The sequence below is a fragment of the Acipenser ruthenus genome, chromosome 1 (genome assembly GCF_902713425.1).
Source record: "Acipenser ruthenus chromosome 1, fAciRut3.2 maternal haplotype, whole genome shotgun sequence".
Taxonomy (NCBI): domain Eukaryota; kingdom Metazoa; phylum Chordata; class Actinopteri; order Acipenseriformes; family Acipenseridae; genus Acipenser; species Acipenser ruthenus.
This window is the reverse complement of record NC_081189.1, coordinates 8,701,115-8,721,627: the sequence shown is the minus strand read 5'-3', so window position 1 is coordinate 8,721,627 and position 20,513 is coordinate 8,701,115. Positions and strand designations below refer to the sequence as shown.

At 38.6% G+C, this 20,513-nt stretch overlaps 3 protein-coding genes across 3 annotated transcripts; 2 read left to right on the top strand and 1 right to left on the bottom strand.

Moving 5' to 3' along the window:
• Positions 1-1,263: 1,263 nt before the first annotated feature.
• On the top strand, positions 1,264-3,046 carry LOC131740206 (cholesterol 25-hydroxylase-like protein 2). The gene has a single exon (XM_059035698.1). The coding sequence runs from the start codon at positions 1,306-1,308 to the stop codon at positions 2,197-2,199; it is 894 nt and encodes a 297-aa protein (XP_058891681.1). The 5' UTR covers positions 1,264-1,305; the 3' UTR covers positions 2,200-3,046.
• A 5,160-nt stretch (positions 3,047-8,206) lies between these two features.
• On the top strand, positions 8,207-9,196 carry LOC131698875 (cholesterol 25-hydroxylase-like protein 2). Its single transcript, XM_058993536.1, has one exon. It carries the CDS (start codon positions 8,247-8,249, stop codon positions 9,057-9,059), a length of 813 nt encoding a protein of 270 aa, XP_058849519.1. The 5' UTR covers positions 8,207-8,246; the 3' UTR covers positions 9,060-9,196.
• Positions 9,197-15,066: 5,870 nt separating this feature from the next.
• LOC117403826 (proteinase-activated receptor 2-like) lies at positions 15,067-19,455 on the bottom strand. The gene is made up of 2 exons (XM_058993463.1): positions 19,148-19,455; positions 15,067-16,763 (listed from the first exon to the last, which is right to left on the bottom strand). Exons 1-2 carry the CDS (start codon positions 19,218-19,220, stop codon positions 15,682-15,684), a joined length of 1,155 nt encoding a protein of 384 aa, XP_058849446.1. The 5' UTR covers positions 19,221-19,455; the 3' UTR covers positions 15,067-15,681.
• Between the last annotated feature and the right edge of the window lie 1,058 nt (positions 19,456-20,513).

The window sequence follows — 20,513 nt, the reverse complement described above, 5'->3', positions numbered from 1 at the left end:
TACCTGCATTGCTCATTTCTTATAAAGATGCTGACATATATGAATTTGTTATTTTCCTCATCTTGGTTTGACAAACTGTCTGGAAACTAGTAGCCATCGCACTGATAAATCAGTGAAATTGGCAGGGTATGGGATTTGTAGTTTTTAATGTGTGATTAGCAGTGGGCAGTGGACAATAAAATAAATCACATTCCCAGAGTACATTACGATTGAGCTATGAGTTTAGATCCGACTGTGAGGTTTTTTTCTTTTGTTTTATACTTTTCAGCTGAAAAAATAAATCACGTTTATTGGTTTATAGTCAACCTTTAGGAATGTCTAGTCGCATACGTGCACCTAAATTAAAATGTACGTTCACACAAGCATTTTGTTAGTCTCATATGCAGAAACTGTTGAGATATTTTCATCTGTGCTACTGGATGACACAGAAGACTCTGTCCATGGGCTGAAACAAAAACTGTTGCATGCTTATATGCTAGTGCTTGTTCTTATTTGTCCCGAGATCCACCGATCTTTTGGATCCACCCGTGGATCGCGATTCACGTATTGGCCACCGTTGCATAAGGTATAGGATTTATATTTTGGCTGTAGAGAGTGATATATTGAATGTTCTAGAACATAGCGGTGGGTACTTTAACTTTTTGCATTTTATAGCCTAAGAGCTAAAAACATGTTATAACCATAAATGTATTAAAGTACTAATGCTATTAACTCCACCCGAGCTCTCAATTACTTAATTGGTCTAATTATTTGATTAATTAATTGATTAATCATTTAACACTTCTCTTTCATAGGTAGTGTACCTTGAATCAAGTGTATTTTTAAAACCATCAACTGGAAAAAAAACCTTGAAAAATATGAAATATGTCAAATTCAACAAATAATTAGATCAATTATGTTAATTGAGAGCTTAAGGTGGAATGAAAACCAGAAGACCCTGCAGTCCTCGAGGGCTGGAGTTTGACTCCCCTGCCTCACTATTTTACAGTTTTTTTTGTTTTACTGCTACTCCTTTATAAAGCCAAATCAGCCTCCAATTGATTTTTTTTTAATGAACTCATTATCTGTATTGAATATCTATAAACTGCATTACTATTTAAGCATAACTTGTGAGACACGTGATGTTCCAAAAGGGGATCATAAAGAACTGTTGGTGATATGTGGAAATACCTGGAAAGAATTTCAAAAGGGTGGAGGAAGTTGCAACTGAACTCCTATTTAATGAGAATAATGTATGCTAATATGCCAGTTTGTTGAATACACACTGCAATAACTTAGTGACTAGATTTGCTGTGCTTTAATCAAATGGAATCACTAAATACAATAGAGCTATTTTGCCAATGCATCAAGTATATTTCTAAAACCAACATATCAGATTTCATCCCAGAAGCACCTGTACTTCAGCCTGTTTGGGACTACCTCCGAAAGAACCATCAGGATGCGCTGAGATCTCCACTGTTTCCTGTGATTATATCAGTTTCTACATACTTTATTCTTTGCCTGTTCTACATGACTCTGGACTTTCTCTCAACAGTGTCACCAGCCCTTAACAGGTTCAGGATACACTCTGAACACCCTGTGAAGCTGCAAAGCATCCTGAAGGCCGTTCAGCTCACTCTTTTCAACCATGTAGTCTTTGTCTTTCCAGCAGCGATTGCCCAGTGGTTCTGGAGGCCACTGCTCCCTTTGGAAGCAGCAGCCCCAACTATCCTGGAGTTCACAATGGGAGTCCTGGGTTGCACCATCCTGTTTGATTTCCAGTACTACTTTTGGCACATGGTGCACCACAAATTCCGATGGCTCTATGTCACTTTCCATGCCATCCACCATGAGTACTATGAACCGTTTTGCTGGGTCACTCAATACATGTCCGTCTGGGAGCTGCTGAGCGTTGGCTTGTGGACCACTCTAGACCCCATCATTCTCCAATGCCATGCCCTCACTGGCTACGCGTTCATGGTGTTTAATATCTGGATCTCGGTGGATGATCACAGTGGTTATGACTTCCCCTGGTCTCTGCACAACCTCATTCCCTTTGGACTCTGGGGAGGCTCTGTCAAGCACGACACCCATCATCAGAGACCCACCACCAACTTTGAACCTTTCTTCTCGCATTGGGACTGGCTGTGTGGCACCAGCTCTGACCACAATCACTCATCAGCTATGACTGTACAGAAGAGGGCACTTTACAAATATTAAGTCAAGTTTCTAAAAGTAATTATTAGTTATAGGCAACTATATATCAGTGCTGTTATGTGTCATAATATTTTTAGTATGTCATTTAAAATTAAATTTAGCGCTACTATTCCTGAAAAAAAAAAATCCACTGGACCCTGTTCTTTTTTTAATTATGCCAAGGATTTACAACAAACCATTCTATAGTAATTGAGGAGGGGCTATGCTAATATTTTATTATAACTGTATCATTAATGAAATGCAGATTGCATTAAAAAGGGTGTTTAAAATGATATTACAGAAACATTCCAATTTGACTTACCTAATCATGGCCACCCGGGTTTACATCAGATGTAACTGGAGCGTTCTACTTGTCATCTCTACCACTGCTACTGCTCTTAATTATAGCTACTACCTGTATCTTGTATTTCATTTTACTCTTGTAGGTATCCGTAGTGACGTTGTTTTGTAATTGCTCTTATTTGAAATCATTCTCATCCATTTATCGTACTTACTATGTGCTCTTACTGAACTTCACTTGTATAAGCAAATATTTTTACTATACGTTAACTGCTCTTAGACAAACTTGCTCTTATTTGAATTTGATATTTTATGCTACTGATTTTATTGTACTTTATAACGGCTCTTATCTGTAATAGTATACTCTGATATTGTACTTTATAATGGCTCTTATCTGTATTATTATACTCTGATATTCTGTAATGTGATCATTAACAATGTGATATTTTGTATTGTGATATTTTGTAACAATTGTAAGTCGCTGTGCTGTTTCATGGGGTGTTTGATAGTGTTTATTCAATATTACTTTGGCACTGCATGTATGATGTTGTTACTGTATGGTTCCCTGTAAATGATCCATCTTTTATGTTTGTTCTCTTGTGGTTAAGTAAATCTGTTATCAGAACGTGTTTCGTGTGATTCTGTACTGATGTCTTTTATTGTATTCTACTGCTTCATGTCCATGATTAACCCACACAGGGGTTCCACTGTCGCTCCATGTCGTCTTTTGAGGATCACTGTGTCTGCAGGTTGTACTCTCTCATCATGTTTAATGTTATATTCCTCATTGACATCTACTGTCGAGCTCCGAGGTGTAAAGAGGCCATCAGGCATGTGTGTTGATGAGGGAATACTGAGGAGATAAATCGGTGTAAAATAACTGGGTATACTAAACGGTTGATTACTTATATTCCTTTGTGGCTGCATTTATCCATATCAACTTTCCCATCATACTGAGAGAATAGTTCCATTTACTGGCATACTTGTTTTTCATTTTCATTCAGTATTACCTGTGTTAAAAATGTCTATTGTACAACCCTGACGGTTTGCTAGTTATTGCAAAATAACTTAAAAGTCCCAACTCCCAACTGTGATATTTCTTTTCACTTTGTTTCAAAACCAGCTATTGGTACAGACAACCGCTACAGACACAACAACAAGATCCTCAAACTGCATGAATAAGATGAATTGGGCTTATTTCAAGTCTTTAATGACTGTAGCTCCTATTTCTATACAGAGGACTTTCTACATTAATGGGTCCCATTCACCACATTGTTTTGTTCTAGTTTTTTTTTTTTTTAAATGAATTTTATGAAATAGTAGTTTAGTATATAATGGAGTTCCCATATTTTATAGTAGACGAGTATAACAAGGTGAAGGCTGGGTACAAGTCAGTTACCCTGCACACTGCAAGTGAGCATCTTAACCACTATGCAAAAAGCACACAACTCTGCCTGTTACACTAGACACTGGTGGAAACTGAGTGGAGACAGAACTAGGACAGAGGGTAGGAGACACTTCTTTACACAGAGTGTAGTGAGGGGATAGAACGAGTTACCTATCAGTGTTGATGCTGCAGGGAAATAAATTTGACAAATGATTTGTTTATCAAAAATACTTTATACGTATAAAAGAAAATAATGTTAATACAATCGCATAAACATTCGATGACAAGCAAGCAAAGACGCGCGGGTCACAGCACACCCTAATCTATACGGTTGTATCATAACACAGACGTCCGTGGAGTCAAATCAAAGAATTGACTGACGATTCAAACAAAAACATTACATTAAATACTATGAATATATTAACATTTCCACCCATTTCTTATACTCTCTTCCAATCAGTATGGATCCACCCTGCTATCACACACCTCCAGGTAAGGGGGGAAACTCGCCCAAATCTATCACATTCTATAGTGCATCACATTTAAGCATTTTACAGACTATTTTAACCTAAGCTGTTAGAAACTGTTTTAAACTAGTCATTTGTTTGAGGTGTTTTGTTTCCTTCACACATCTTGATTAGACACCTGCTAACTTTGGCCAGATGCCAAGATACGAGAGACTGCAAATGTCTTGCTTAGCTAGTTACACGTGCTTTAAGCTGTATCAAAATATGAAAATAAAACTTTAACATAGAAGTAAAAAAACTTAGAATCAAGTACATAATTAATACTTTATGCAGAATGTCATCTCCTACGATGCTAAATTACTGGGATGGTTGAGATCAATCATGAGTTTTGAGATCAATCAGAAATCTAGGAACCGGAGGAGCATCGATGGATCGATTGGCCTCATTTCATTTGAGTCAGCGCATGCAGGGTTGTCTGTTAAATCACTTAAAATGATTGGGTTGTTGTAAAGCGCAGCACCTGGGTGCAAACTGTTCTGACAGCGGAGATCCAGCTAGTATTGGCACTTGAGCAGCTGGAGCCACACCTTCAGAGACAAAGCTGTTCACCTCACATAACAGATTAAATGCTCACACGCAGCCTCAGTGTCCATTACTGTGCTCCGGGTCTTGGTTACCTGTTCACCACAGGACACCACTGGCTGCTTATGAGACCCACAGGTTACAGTCTATGTCTGTAGTTGGCTTGTGGTAAAAGACTTATAGTGTTAAGTTGATAGTGGTTAGCAACTGAATTTCGCAATAGTTTCTCTACAACACTTACTGATGTAATGTATACATAAGATACACATAAAATAGAACTATCTTGAGCCGCTTAACCAGCTCCAGCACATATCTTTCAAAACTACTGATTTCAAATGTTCTAGTGCCCCCTTGTGGTAATGGAAGACACTAGCTGCATAGTGCCCTCATTTCCACAAGGTGACACTACGCATATCAATTTAAACCAGGCTCACTGTGTTACTGTAGATGAATTGCTTTTAAGTGCATGTATGGGGGTTCACAGTACTCACTGATTTGTATCCATTTGATTTTTACTGAGGACGTCAGGGAGCTCTTCATTTCTAGAACGTATCATTAAAACCTTCAATGGACTACAAGCAAAGCAAGTCTGTGATACATCTGTAACAGTTCACCTGATAGTGAAGTGATTCATCAGTGCAGAAATAAAACAAACACTGTGTATACTGTCACAGACGGTTCAAGCACATTATGTGCGAAAAGTCTTTAGATCCTTTTGCATGGAAGGCCTTTAAATGAAACTAATTGAACTGACCACGGTATGCTTATTCAGAGGCAGTCTTTGTCAAATACTTTGTTAACACACATTTGTATATGAAGTTAAACTGACCCATTGACAACACACTGAAAAGGTAATGGAATATGCGGCTAAGAGGGACATATAATTTTTGACTAAATAATAATATAATTTTAGCTAAATATAATCAAATAGAGCTGGTTTTACATATTAAAAACATCTCTCATATATACACATATACTTGTATTATATTATAGCAAGGATTCTGTGAACTTTGGTCCACCTGACTTTTCAGATAAAGGAGGAGTTGGAAAAAGAGAGCGATGAAATCATGTTTCAATGTTTTTTGGCAAGAAGTTATATCCAATCAGTTTTGAAAAAGAAGTTGAACAGATCCTTCTAGAATGTATCATTAACTTAAATATAAGAAATGTCAAGGCCGAGTGATGATTAGATTTACTTGGGACCTGATGTATTCAATGGAGGGAAAATCCTATAAAAACCAAGGTAAAACCCCAGTCAAGTATCACTCAATTTCCTAACCATAAGCTGATGTGATCCATGCTCTGATTGCTGTTTGGTGGTATTCACAAGTCTCTGCCTTTTGAAGACAGTTCTTATTTTTCAATATATCCTACACTACACTTCCATATACTGGAGGGTAAGCATATATTTGAATTTAATATCTCTTTTATATTGATGCATTGCTATAAGGTATAGAAATTATGTTTTAGTCTTAAGAGAAGTGATACACATTGAATGTTCTAGAATTTAGCGGTGGGCGTTTTCGGCTTTTTACATTTTATAGCCTAAATATATGATAACCATATTTGTAAATAAAAAGAGTATGTTGCGATAATTCTTGACACTACCTATATTGCAAAGTAACTATTGAAAAAAAACAACCTCAGACAATTCTAGCGGTGGTATTCTGAACAAGCTGCACACGTTTTGGGACACCAGAAAAAAGTGCATTACAATAATCAATTCTAGATGAAACAAAGGCATGCATTAGTCTCTCTGATACAGAAATAATAATTGGTCTAATGAAATGATGGCTATTTTGTCTACCCATGTTAAAAGTAGCACCTATTTGGACTGGAAGAAAAGAACAGGAATCGGCTTTACAAAAAACTGTGTAGCAGCCCTTACTGCATGAATAGCATGCTACTGGATTCAGGATTATGTGTTACCACCTCCTTAGCCAGGCAGTATAAAAAGACCACCACTAGGTTAGCGGGTATAGTCGGCATACGCCACCCTTGTATAAAACAGTGAATTGTTACACAGAAGACGTTCCTTATCACACAGGTTGTTTAATTTGGTAGGAGGAGTACGCTCTTAACCACCACACCAAATGCATACAAAAATATGCAGAATCAGTGAAAACAAAAAAATAGAACATTTAAACAATGGACAACAAAATGTGTCGCCTTCCCAAACAAAAAGCCCACAATGAGATTGAAGCAGGAGGGAGATGAGTACAGCAGCAGTATGAGAAGAATAGTCTATTACTACTGTGAATCAATGAGAACAGGGGCAGCTGCAAATCCACTGTTATTGGTACAGGTCATTCTTCTAATCTACTTCAGGCTTGTGTGGGGAGAAACTGCAGATTTCTGTCTCTCTGAAAAAAGGAAAGCATCGTACCAAAGAATCCAGTAATGGCATGTTAGTTTTTGATGAATCCAGTAATGGCATGTTAGTTTCTGATGAATCCAGTAATGGCATGTTAGTTTCTGATGAATCCAGTAATGGCATGTTAGTTTCTGATGAATCCAGTAATGGCATGTTAGTTTCTGATGAGTCCAGTAATGGCATGTTAGTTTCTGTTTGATTTTCTGGTTGTGATTGTATTTCATGGCTTTTATGTAGATAATCTACTTTTTATTGATGAGTTGTGATTGAGTTTGCAATGCCAGCTCGAAAAACTTTTAGCAAAATGCTCAGCTCTAATATTTATATCATAAAATGCACTCAAATAGTATCTTTAGCCAATAAACCCAATAAGTGCCATTGTCCTCGTTTGAGAACAGGCTACGTTTTTTGGAGCATTTTCAACTGGCATCTACCTGTCATTTTAATTTTTATTTAACTATATTGCTATGATAACTTTAATGTTGTTAACCTCAAAAGTCTAAATGCAATGTATCAAATTACATACTTTTCAAAGAAAATGTTATTTGGTACTTAATCCCATAACTTGTGTCCTTCACAGAAACTGGAGTTTTTAAGCATCATTCAGACTCTGCTTACTATTTTCTTAGGTATGTACGTTTGGAATGAAGTACCCAAATTCAAATATACGGAGGTTCTCTCTGGGAAGAGTGCAAACCCTGTTATGAAGAATCAGTGACAGTGCAAATGGTTTTGTTCCAGAAAAGAAAACAATAAATCAAACTAGGCAGTCATTCTGACATAGAGGAGGTGGTGCCTAAATGGGTCTTTAAAAATCACACTGTTTAACCAGCTTCAGTTTGCCAGTTAGACTACTTGCAACTTGTCTGGGATATAAATTAATTAAGCAGTGTTTGAAACAAACGCTCTACAAAGGATGGCATCAAGCAGTGCTTTGGCATGTTACCATCAGCTCATTCAGATGGCCAACATCACTCTCTGCACTCTGGAAGAGCCTTTACTGCAGCCGTTTTGGGACTACCTGCACACCAATTACCAGGACACCTTGAGATCTCCTCTCTTCCCTGTCATCATCTCTGTGTCCACCTACTTCATCCTGGTGGCTCTCTATACAGTTCTGGATTTCTTAGCTCAGAAGTGGCATTGCATTAACAAGTACAGGATCCACCCAGAGAAGCCAGTAACCTGGAAGAAGATCTGGAGAACCCTGGGCCTCACCACCTACAACCACCTGGTCTTCATCTTCCCTGCCTCAGTGTGTCAGTGGTACTGGAGGCCACCAACACCTCTGCCTAAAGAAGCACCGAGCCTGTCACAATTTATGTTTGGCATCCTGGCGTGCACCATCTTGTTTGATTTCCAGTACTACCTGTGGCATATTCTGCACCACAAAATAAAGTGGCTCTACAGCAACTTCCATGCCATCCACCATGAGTTCAGTGAGCCCTTTAGCCTTACCACGCAGTACCAATCTGCCTGGGAGCTGATCTCCGTGGGCTTCTGGGTCACGGCCAATCCGATCCTCCTTCACTGTCATTGCCTGACTGCATGGGTGTTTATGATGTTAAGTATCTGGATCTCCACGGAAGATCACTGTGGCTATGACTTCCCTTGGTCCCTGCATAACCTCGTCCCATTCGGCCTGTGGGGAGGCGCTCTCAAACACGATTTGCACCATCAGAAGCCCACCACTAACTTTGCACCTTTCTTTTCACACTGGGACTGGCTTGGTGGGACCAGTTCAGATGCTTTTACTGCTAAATCAAAAAAGTGAGAATGAATCCCATTCGCCCTTTAGATTTTAAATTTGCTAATGATTATGTAATTTCTAAACATGGTTTTGTATTTAACACGGTGTTGTATTTAACATGCTTTACTTTACATTACTTCTCCGTACTACCATGCTTGCAGTGGGCATATAAATTGACGTGTTTAAAATTTGCCATTAACTACTGTTTTAGTATTAGTTGATTGAGCTTATGTTTGCTGCTCAACTTACTAATAGCAACCAAAATGATGCACATCGTGTTCCAAAAAACGCAGGAAGCTTTTGTCAGCCCGATTTCAATCGCTGTACAGTTTTTGATGGCTGTCCAATTTTTTTAATTTATTAAAAAAAAATTTTCATAATCACATGGATTGTTATTAATTCTGAAACACTGTGGCGGTTGAAATATTTCCAAGTACAAAATAACTTGGTGCCAAAGTTAATTAATCATTAATCTCTAAACATTTTTATTTATTTATTTAATATCGCCAGCCAAATAACAAAAGACATAAGTGGATGGCAGAGTTATTGATCCTACGGCTACGATTTTGTCACGGAGGTCACAGAAATCGTGAAAAATGTGAACTTGAAAAAAAGTCAGTGAAATCTTAGAAATGGATGTAAAAACTATTTTGATTAGGCACTTTCTTTGTTTCCTTTAAAAATGCAGTACGCCATGCACTGAAAATACAAATCTGGGAGTATCTGTACATTGTCTGGTTGTGGATGCACGCACTTATGTGTAGCTATGTAGGTCAGCGAATGAGACAGAAGCAAGCATGTAAATCGGTGACAGCTAAAATGTTAAAAAAAAAAAAAAAAAAAAAATGTGAGCGAGCAGCAGCAGCTGACCTTTGGGACGGGTCCCAGGTCCAAGACAACCTCGGAAGTTGAGCTTTCCCCTTTTCCAAGCTGGATCCCTTATGGAGCGGTCCTATGGTTTGCCTCTCTGCACATTGCGTGCCGTTTTTAAGCACTGTATAATAATACAATTTTTGCTCAAACGTATTGTTGAATATCTACAGATCTCTTTTTCCTTCCTTTCTTACATAACACTTGCCTGTTGCATGTTCCTCAGAATGTGCTGCTTGCCGTATGGTAGCGGGATGTTCTGCCTCTCTGTACATTGCGTGCCGTGTTGAAGCACTGTGTTTATTATATTTTCATGTTTTAACTTCTGCCGGATCCCTGTTAAAAATGCAGTCTTGCCTGCCATCAGTTCCCCTGCATCCTGATAAAACGTGCAAAACACGGATTTTTTTTTTTTAACATTGTCAAACTTAAGCCAGGGGAAATATTTTAGTCACTGTTGGTTGAACGTGTATTTTACAAATCTGAACACGCTGTAACTAACTCGAAGTTTGTTTGCTGTTCGCTTTCATCTTCTGACACACCTGCATCGCTCATTTCTTGTAAAGACGCCGAGATATATAAATTTGTTATTTTCCTCATCTTGGTTTGACAAACTGTCTGGAAACGTAGCCATGCGCACTGATAAATCAGTGAAATAGGCGGGGTATGGGATTTGTAGTTTTTAATGTGTGACTAACAGTGACAGTGGACACCAATAAACTACATTCCCAGAGTACATTACGATTGAGCTATGAGTTTAGATCCGACTGTGAAGTTTTTTTTTCTTTTGTTTTATACATTTCAGCTGAAAAAATAAATCACGTTTATTGTTTATAGTCAACCTTTACGAATGTCTAGTCGCATATGTGCGCCTAAATTAAAATGTACGTTCGCACAAGCATTTTGTTAGTCTCATATGCAGAAACTGTTGAGATATTTTCATCTGTGCTACTGGACGACACAGAAGGCTCTGTCCATGGGCCGAAACAAAAACTGTTGCATGCTTCTATGCTAGTGCTTGTTCTTATTTGTCCCGAGATCCACCGAAAATCTTTTGCGATCCACGTATTGGTCACCGCTGATATACAGGCTCATATACCCCGCCCCCAGCCCTTCACAGTGTTCCCTGACTTCTTGGAAAAAGTACGGTCCACTTGGAACTACCCGGCCTCGGCGCAGAGTGTACTGAAACGGGGAACCCCACTGGCGTCCTTAGAAGGCGCAGGGGCGCTGGCTTGGCAGGATTTCCACCAGTGGGACTCGATCATTGCGGCCTTGGTGCGAGTCCCTCCAGTAGGGGGTTTACCTAAAGACCCTGCATGCCCTAATTGGTCAATGCAGGGTAACGGAGAACCACTTAAAAAAGACCTATGTGGCAGAAGCGAAAGTCATGATGCTGTGTTTTAACATTTCTCGTTCATGTACACTTCACTGGTTTCCTTTCAGTTTTAGAAAATATTTTAGAAGTATTCCTTTTACCTTTAGAATTGCTTGCTGTATCAAGTTTCAGTGTTGGTATCATGCATTGAAATCTACAGATATCCCCTCTTTGTCTCAGGTTTCAAAATACAGGTTGCAAAGCTTTCATGACAGGCAATCTGAAAGTCTGCAATCTTTCAGAAAAATGCGTTTCCTTGGTCTAGCTGCTTACATCAACAGAGCCGGAGCCTTTCGAAAAGTGTAGGGGGGGTAGGATGAGGGTGTAGCCCTTTATTTGGAACAAACACCTCAAAAGGCAAAGTATACGCAGAGTACAACCGCAACTAAACATTGTGTGCTATACAAAGCACCTTTATTTTCCCGCTGTGCACATGTTTCTTTTCTCAAAAGCCCCAGGCTTGTGTGTATATACATCTTTTGAAAAAAGAAACAAACCAGTTCTTAAAGTAAAGAGCAACTACAGAAATCAAGAGAACGTGATTTCTCTTTTTTTTTAGTCTCTTGGCTATTTCACAAGATGAAACCAATGGATTACTCATTGATACCTAAGCCTGGGATATCAGCCCAGAAAGTTATAGAAAAAAACAACACATAGCATTATTTCCGAATGGGGCAAAAATAAAAACATCTTTTAACAGCTTTTAAAAACGGATGCTGGTTACTATAAAATGGGTCAAAAAAGGGTAACCAACAACATTTTGATGCGTCTCTTTTATCTATATTCCACTGTCAGAAAAAAGAAACACTAAGCAACCTTGCATTGCCTAATACAGTGTCAAAATACAAAATTAGAAATGATAAAACGGGGCACATAAAACAATCCTGCATTGAATCCTGGATCCCCCCTATGGTTTTAATGGGTGTTACACACCGTCTCAATTTATATGGCATAGGCTCAATCGCATTAGGATAAAAGGGTTGCATTTCCGCTATAAACTCCTCTGTAAAATATGACAAGTAGATGCACCCTAGTACTTAACATGGAATTCAGAAATCCTGCACTCTGATTGGCTGAATTGGTCTGTACATTATCTGTAGGAACCTTTCTTGCTATTAACCCGATTATATAATTTATGTGACTGTTTTCACCAGCCCTGATTAGCACTAGTCTTGGACTGCTTAGTGTTCCCTTAGGGCAGGTAGTCCGATGTTCCCTGATAACAGAGAATACTGTGAATGCCACCACCGTTCTGTATCGCTGTGCTCCAGTAGTTGTTTCAGATTTTCATACTATTTGTTACGAAGGCTGTTTATGAAGGAACTCATCTTAAGGAAAACGAAATGCATATTTCAAATGAAACATAACAATGTCCTTGAAGCTGCAGTGACCCACGATCCTGTTGAGTTTTACATTTCATTCTTTTAATAGTTAGCCAGGTAGCCGCTCCCCGCTATTTGCTACATCCCTACATCACTCTGTGAGCCAGAGAAGAGGTGATGAAATCAATCCTTCAATTCATGAGCGATTGCCATTTTACACGAAATTGCTTGTGCAAAATGTGTCACAGGATTAGTGCTGGTGGCAGCTCGTTGCTAGGTAACCAGCAGTTTTTACTTTCATCAAATCTTTATTTACTTTTACCAACAAGCTGCTCTGTGATTCGTTAGCTTGGCGTGCCGTTGTTTTTATTGGGTAATAAAAGCTTATCTATGTATGTATCCCGATTGACTGCAATAATGTCACTTGGTATAATGTGACGTATTAAAGTGCATTTCAACACACGGTAATTGAGCAATCATTCATTATGCGGTCGTGTACAATCATAAAACATGACTCCAGAACTGTATGTTTCACCAGCGTTTTGTAAATTGATTTGATTCTGTTTACTCGCCATTATGTGACCAAAAATATACTATCGTGTTTTCTAAGATAGGGCTTTGTATTACAACAACCAGTATTTCAAACTTAAAATAGCCATTTACAATGTGTACGGGTCAAACTGGGTCTATTAAGTTCCTTTACCACTCGAAGCTATTCTTTCCACGCTGTGGTTACGTAGCAGTAAAGGTAACGTCTCTGTGAATCTATTACAAGCAGCCAATCCCTTCTTCTTATCTGAAAGTAACCCAGATTGGCACAGTGCTACAGTGTACATGTGCACCTTTGTAATCTGAGCCTTCTGTCTGAGGCGTGTGATTAAAAAAGGAACCCTGCTGTATGATTGTTCTTGCAGGTTGCCTGACAAAGTCTGTCTTCATTCTGCACATATACAAAGAACCTCTTTTGCAAACATGTATATTGTGCCCTGCATGTCACAGCTGACAAGGAATCATAAAATTGTCAGAGTAAACACTGCCCCCCCACCCCACCCCCCCTCGGAACTATAAACGGGTTCGGGAGATATTGATTGCAACAGTTTTTCTCCACCCATCACAGCTTACCTAAGTTTTCATTTATTAACAGATTTAGTAGTTCCACCATTCACTGGAGGCAGAGTGTTGCGGGGGGACAGGTTAATGGTTACACTCTGGTGTACACACTGTACTGTATGAGAGCTCTACATCAGCCACAGGGTTACTTAAAGAAAATGATCTACAAAGGTATTCTAAAGAACACAAAGAATACATTCACTGAGATAACTGGGATATCCCAGCCATGTAACAGGTAGTTCAGTAATGGTGATGAAACTGAATATGCATTGTTCAAAGTGTGGAATAATACGCTGCCCCCAAAAACATGACGACAGCTCAAGTTAAAGCGGTTTGTTGCTCAAAGGACTGCGCAGCGTGTCCCATGGTGTGCTGTTTTCTGCAAGAATAGGCAAGCACAGTGGGAATTTGTTGAATGCTAGCCTTAGGGATTGGTCTAATCAGGTGACTCACCACAAGCTTAACTCAACGTAACTTCAAATAGAAGTATTAGTATTACAGCCATTACAGAGTTTTAACCAAAATCATTTACACACCAGAGCAAATCCGTTACTGTAAAAAAACAATTGTAAATCCCCAAATGTTTGTGTTTCCGTACTAATATTGTACTTGAATGTTGTAATTGTTAAAACATTTTAAATTAAAGCACTAATTAGAAATGAATAAATGCTTGATAGGTTCACTGTTGTTGCAAACCCAATCATTGGGCTATACTCAGTAAATGATGTACCCAACATCAATTTAATGAATTTAAAATAATGACCTCATTATAAATATAAAGAACTATGAGGAACTGACCCCATCAGTAAAGTCCCATCTTGTTAACACTGCTGCTGTAACAATACTAAATAAAAATGCTTTGTTTTAACATTTCTCGTTCATGTACACTTCACTGGTTTCCTTTCAGTTTTAGAAAATATTTTAAAAGTATTCCTTTTACCTTTAGAATTGCTTGCTGTAAAAAGTTTCAGTGTTATCATACATTGAAATCTACAGATATCCCCTCTTTCTCTCCTGTTTCAAAATACAGGTTGCAGAGCTTTCATGACGGGCAATTTGAGAGCCTGCAATCTTTCAGAAAAACGCGTTTCCTTGGTCTAGCTGCTTACATCAACAGAGCCGGAGCCTTTCTAAAAGTGTACGGGGGGTAGGGTGTGGGTGTAGCACTTTATTTAAGTATACGCAGAGTACAACCGCAACTAAACATTGTGTGCTATACAAAGCACCTTCATTTTCCCCGCTGTGCACGTTTCTTTTGTCAAAAGCCCCAGGCTTGCGTGTATACCTAGCTTTTGTTTCAGCATGTTTGAAAAATAAACAAACCAGTTCTTAAAGTAAAGAAGCATATATGAAAGGTTGTATAATCTGTTTAATATATATAAAAAAAGTTAAAAAAAAAACAACTCAGTATCACTGCCTAAAAAAAAAAAGTAAGTACACAAAATGCTTAATGAAACAAACATTTTTAAAAATTACTAATATAACAAAAATGAGAGAAGGTAAAAGCATAGAAATGGTCATGGCCAGTGCATATCAGGACATTTGAGTTTGGTTTATGCTTTAACCCTTTCATATTTGGCAACCTCAAAATGGGGACGGATTTAAAATAAATAAAAACAATTAATATGGGCACATAAGGGAGACACATGCATGACAACCTCACATAATGATCCCCCCCCCCCCCCCCCCCATCACACATAAAACAAACAAAACTACATTTCTCGCTATTTCAAGATTTCATGCATGAAAGGTTTAATAACCTCTTAATATACAAGTCAACATATTAACAATTCACAGTTTAAGAAGGTCACATTTACTGTAATATTGCATAATCGCACTTTAACCTAGATAAAACAGCATTATTAAACAAAAGTCAGTTTCATAATCCTGTTATCCTGTGAGGAATCTGGCTCTTTCTAAAATGATGTACAATCCCACATACAATCCCAAGTAGAAATCTGTCTTCTCAACAGTTAGAAGTCCCAGTTGCATTTGAACTTGAATTGTAAGTATTGGTCCTCTTGGAATATTTCATTGAGCTGAAGGACACTCGCAGCCTTTCCACGGTCCGGTTGCTCCTGCAGAGACAGGTATTTTTCACATGGTCTCTGAAATCTTGTGAAACAAAGTAATAGATAAACGGGTCAATGCAGCTGTTCAAGCTAGCAAGACAGAGTGCAGTGACGTAGAATGCATAGGCCTTATCGATACCACTCCCTCGGAGAACAGAGTAGTGCACAACCAGCATGATGTTGCTGGGGGTGAAACACACCAAATACATGACCAGAACTGTGATGATCAGCATGATCGCCTTCCTGCGCTTCTTGCCAATGTTCTCGTCAGTTATTGATGCCGTCAGGGTCTTGATCATTAAAACGTAAGCCGTTACAGTCAGCACAGCTGGGAAGAGAAAAGCACCAATAGCCATGGAAACAAAATAACCAAACATGTTGTACGCCAAGTCCTCTTCGGGCAGGACATCGTGGCAGGTGGTTATTTTGGGGGATGTAATATTGAGAGTTTGGTTTGAAACGTACAGAGGAATGGTGCTCAGTGCAATGAGAATCCAGATGGCAATGCAGACGCCCACTGCAATCTGCGTGTTCTTTCTGTGGTGGGACATTGGGTTGACAATGACCCAGTACCTCTGGACACTGATGCACGTCATGAACAGAATGGAACAGTACATGTTTCCATAGAAGAAGCTCAACATCACTTTGCAGAGACCTTCTCCATAAATCCAGTTGTTCCCATTGATGTGGTAGGCGATCTTCAAAGGGATCCAAATGACAAACAAGAGATCTGCCAGGGCCAGGTTTGCCATGTAAATAGAAGCCGGGTGTCTCTTTTTGGTCCTGAAGAGGAAGACCCAAAGAGCCATCCCATTGGCGGGCAAGCTGATAACAAACACGATAATGTAGACTATTGGGAAGAAGACTGTGGTCAACTTGCTGGTAAGAGTATACTGGGCAAAGTCATCCACCTCATAGCTTCCTATGTTTTCTTTGTCTGGTCTGCCAATGAATCCTCTGCCACTTTTATTGCTCCCTGCAACACAGAAACAGATGGGTTACTTTCTATGCAAATACTGATCTTTGTTTTTAGTTTTAAAACCTAGCTCCCAACAAAAGTACAGAAGAACCTAAAAAAGTTTACAAAGGAGAGGAGGCCATTCGGCCCATCGGTATTGCGGTATTGTTTCTCCATTATCATAGCCATGGTGATGTTTCTCGTCTCTCTCCCAGTGCTACTCAGGTTGCTCCTGTACAGCTCGATAGATTGGGACCTCGCTTTCTTGCTCTAAGTCTACTGAGATATGTGGAGTGAAAAAAAATAGCTTACTTTACTAAAGCGCTATTTCAATAAGTGTTTCCGTTTTTCCTTGCTAGTTATAGTTGTGTTAATATAATTTCTTTTAAATTTTAAAAAAGCTCAATAACACATTTAAACGAAATAGCCACCCAATCATGTATTTAACAATATTAATGAATGTTTTAACGTATTATCGATATTTATCTAATAATAATAATACCTACCGTCCTTTATTTACATTGTCTGTATTCAATTAGCATACAGCTTGGCCTATATACTTAAAACTCGCAAAACATAATAAAAGTGTACAGTTTAGTGTACACCGTAAAATTAGTATGACTAATTAAATCGCTTGATGTAATGTAACATTTTTGTTGTTACCGTGTCAACATACCGTCGCTATTTACAGAGTTTATCTTTCACTGAAAGTTTCAGTATCACCACAGCTTGCCTCAGGCACAGGTGATACTGCGACACTGTCACTGTCAGTTTGAGTCTCCTGCTGGCTCAGACAGACTCCACTCAATCGAACTAAGCATATCGCCGATTCCGCGGTACAAAAGAGCCGGCTCCTTTTGCAAGGAGCGTATGCTATCTTTCCGTGCACGCCACACTATTGTTAATAAAACAATTAATAATCCTCTCCCTACACCGAAACCCTAACCTTAAGGTCACTAACCTATACTGCAGTCATTATACATCTAAAGTATGTTTGGCAGTGAATAAGCGTTTTTCTATGTTTATGCAACCTGCCCCAGGACTCGGTCAATCTACCGTTCTGGACTAGATCGAGAAGGGTTACAGTTTAGGTAGAGTGTGATCAATATAAAATACTGTAATACTTCTAATTGTACTGTTCTTGTTACATATCAATTAGAGACAAAAAACAAAGTATGTTGAACAGCAATAAGAGAATAAAATAGAATTACCAAATAAATCTAACACCAAAAGGACAGTAAGTTTCACACCGTCCCTCACGTGTGAAACAAATACAATTACGCGACAAAACCCTAAAATGTTCCAGTCATTGCGCCATTTGACATTAAGACAGTTTTAAACTTTTAACTGAAGACGCAACCGGTTAAAGAACAAACACGGAACCTTTGCAGTAGTTAAGGGCTAGGATCCTATGAAATTGCTTTTGTTAACGGTGCACCGGAAAATGTCCTCTTGTACGAAAAGTATGCAAAACCTGCGTAGCACACTTGAAACTCAAAGCAGCCATGAGTCACTTGTACCTTCATTTGGGTTCAGTGCATTCCCCAAAATACCTGTACTGCAATCTGACCCATGCTTCGGGGATTGCGTAATCGAAACTCCAATGACGACATCTTGTGTCGCATTGAATATCATTCTATAAAAAACGAAAGAACTTGTATTCCTAACGATGAGGAATGTCTCAATAAAATATAAATATTCCAATAAACTGACAGCAATATGCTTTCTTAAGTACAATGTGGCTCCAAATGTTAACTTGAAGTTGTGTCGCTATTTGATTTCCATTACACGAGAGTAGATGTTAAAACTTCATGCTGATTTGAACTCGGCTCTCGTCAAGATAAGCACCAACTAAGACGTAGCTTTACAGTAAACTAATGTGATCCATATGTGTCTCCATCCATTTACGTTTCCTTCCATATGATGATGTAGATATCCTTCTCTGGTGTTAACGGCTGAAGTGTAATGCTGGCTCCAGGGATCATCTTATTTTGCCTCCCTGGCGCATCAGCACACACAACATTAATATTTAAAACACACAAACTGTGTAAGCATGTATTTTAGTTAAAAAACAAAGCCACTCAAATACGAGGAACTTAATGTGGTAAAATACTGAGTATTTTTTTTTTTTTCTAAAACGGTTTAAGTGTGCATCGAAGAGTATTTAAAAAAAAAAAAAAAAAAAAAAAAAACATAACCATGTATTTGAATCACAGACGTACATCATGCCCAATATTCGATTCCATATGTATTTATCCCACAGAAAAAACTTGTTAGCTCATTAATGACAACTTTCTGTATGGATTTTTTAATTTTTTTTTTTTTTTAAAGAAGAAACCGAAGATCACCCAACATGAACGCCTGCGCACCTATTCGTCAGGTCATGTTTGAATTATTCTTACCTTTTTCAGATGCCATCGCAGGCACAGCAAATATGCACGCCACCAGGCATACAAATTCAGCAAAAGCTCTCATTGTCGATGTTTGTCTTGACGTTTCTATAAAACAGCTGTAACCCTGGTTTCAATGAAATGGTGTGTCCCCTTCTTCTTATCCCAACTTACTCAGAGTCCGTTTCAAAGTGTGTAAAGCGCAGCCGCACCCACAACATAAAGCAGAAGACCTTCCTTCAGTCAGCCACCTGAAATACGTCACCCGCACGTGACCACGACCGCCTGTCCTCCTGGTTGGTTTAATCTGTGAAACATCTCCTCCCGGCCCTGAGAGAAGAACCTAAAAGCTGAGGACGCGTTTTCATTGGGTGCTAGATAGGTGGTAGGGTTAGAACGATTTGTAAGCATTTTTGCATTCTTTGTTCACATTATTTATCTATCCAGTTTACACATGCATTGTTTTAGGAGGTTTAATATGTGTTTTTACTTGTTTTATTGTTCCAGTACATTTGTGTATTACGAGGTACGTATGACTTTACCTGCCACTGTTTTGTGCTGTGTTTTCCCGTTCTCTGCTATTCCCATTTCAGAGAAACACGCCTCAGTTTTAGGTTACTTGAACCAATACTTTGTGCATTTTTTTTTGTTTTCAAGACCTGTGGTCCTGTCCACAGTCGAGAAAAATAGGATAAATATGAATATAAAATCTGAAAGATACTGTGTAGTCTACACTTACACTAATGAAACTATTCTGCAGTGACAGCTCAGAATGATTTGGTTCTGGGTAGGAACAGGGTGTGTGGCGGCACCCTACTGTAACACAGGTTCTGACCTTACCTCACAGCCAGAACGGTCTTGGTATTTCATTTATGACATACAATAGCGAAATTAAAAAAATGACGTTTTAAAACATGTCTAAAACCAATAGGCCATTGTGTTCATTCATCCCAGCTGACACTGCTGCATGTGACGCCAGACAAACCTAGCATATTATTATTATTATTATTATTATTATTATTATTTATTTATTTATTTATTTATTTATTTATTTATTTATTTATTTCTTTATTTCTTAGCAGACACCCTTATCCAGGGCGACTTACAATTGTTACAAAATATCACATTACAAAATATCACATTTCAGAATATCACATTACAGATAAGAGCAGTTGTAAAGTACAATAAAATCAGTAGCAAAAGATCAAAATTAAGTTAAAAAAAACAGAGATTACAGTAAACAGTTAGATGTAAGTGGATTGTTAGTGGAAGACTGAATGATAGAGGGGAAGTTGGAGTGTTTAGCACAGGTGAATGCAGAAGAGAAGGAAGCGAGGAGCGAGCGATAGAGATCCAAGGCAGCAGTGTGCAGTTCGGT

What these genes read in the sequence shown, in the direction of transcription:
- LOC131698875 (XM_058993536.1), top strand. Translation starts at nt 8,247, where the DNA reads ATGGCCAACATCACTCTCTGCACTCTGGAAGAGCCTTTACTGCAGCCG.
- LOC117403826 (XM_058993463.1), bottom strand. Translation starts at nt 19,220, where the DNA reads ATGAGAGCTTTTGCTGAATTTGTATGCCTGGTGGCGTGCATATTTGCT. An exon ending in TGCGATGGCATCTGAAAAAG is followed by an intron (nt 16,764 to 19,147) that starts GTAAGAATAATT and finishes TCTGTGTTGCAG; the next exon opens with GGAGCAATAAAAGTGGCAGA.
- LOC131740206 (XM_059035698.1), top strand. Translation starts at nt 1,306, where the DNA reads ATGGAATCACTAAATACAATAGAGCTATTTTGCCAATGCATCAAGTAT.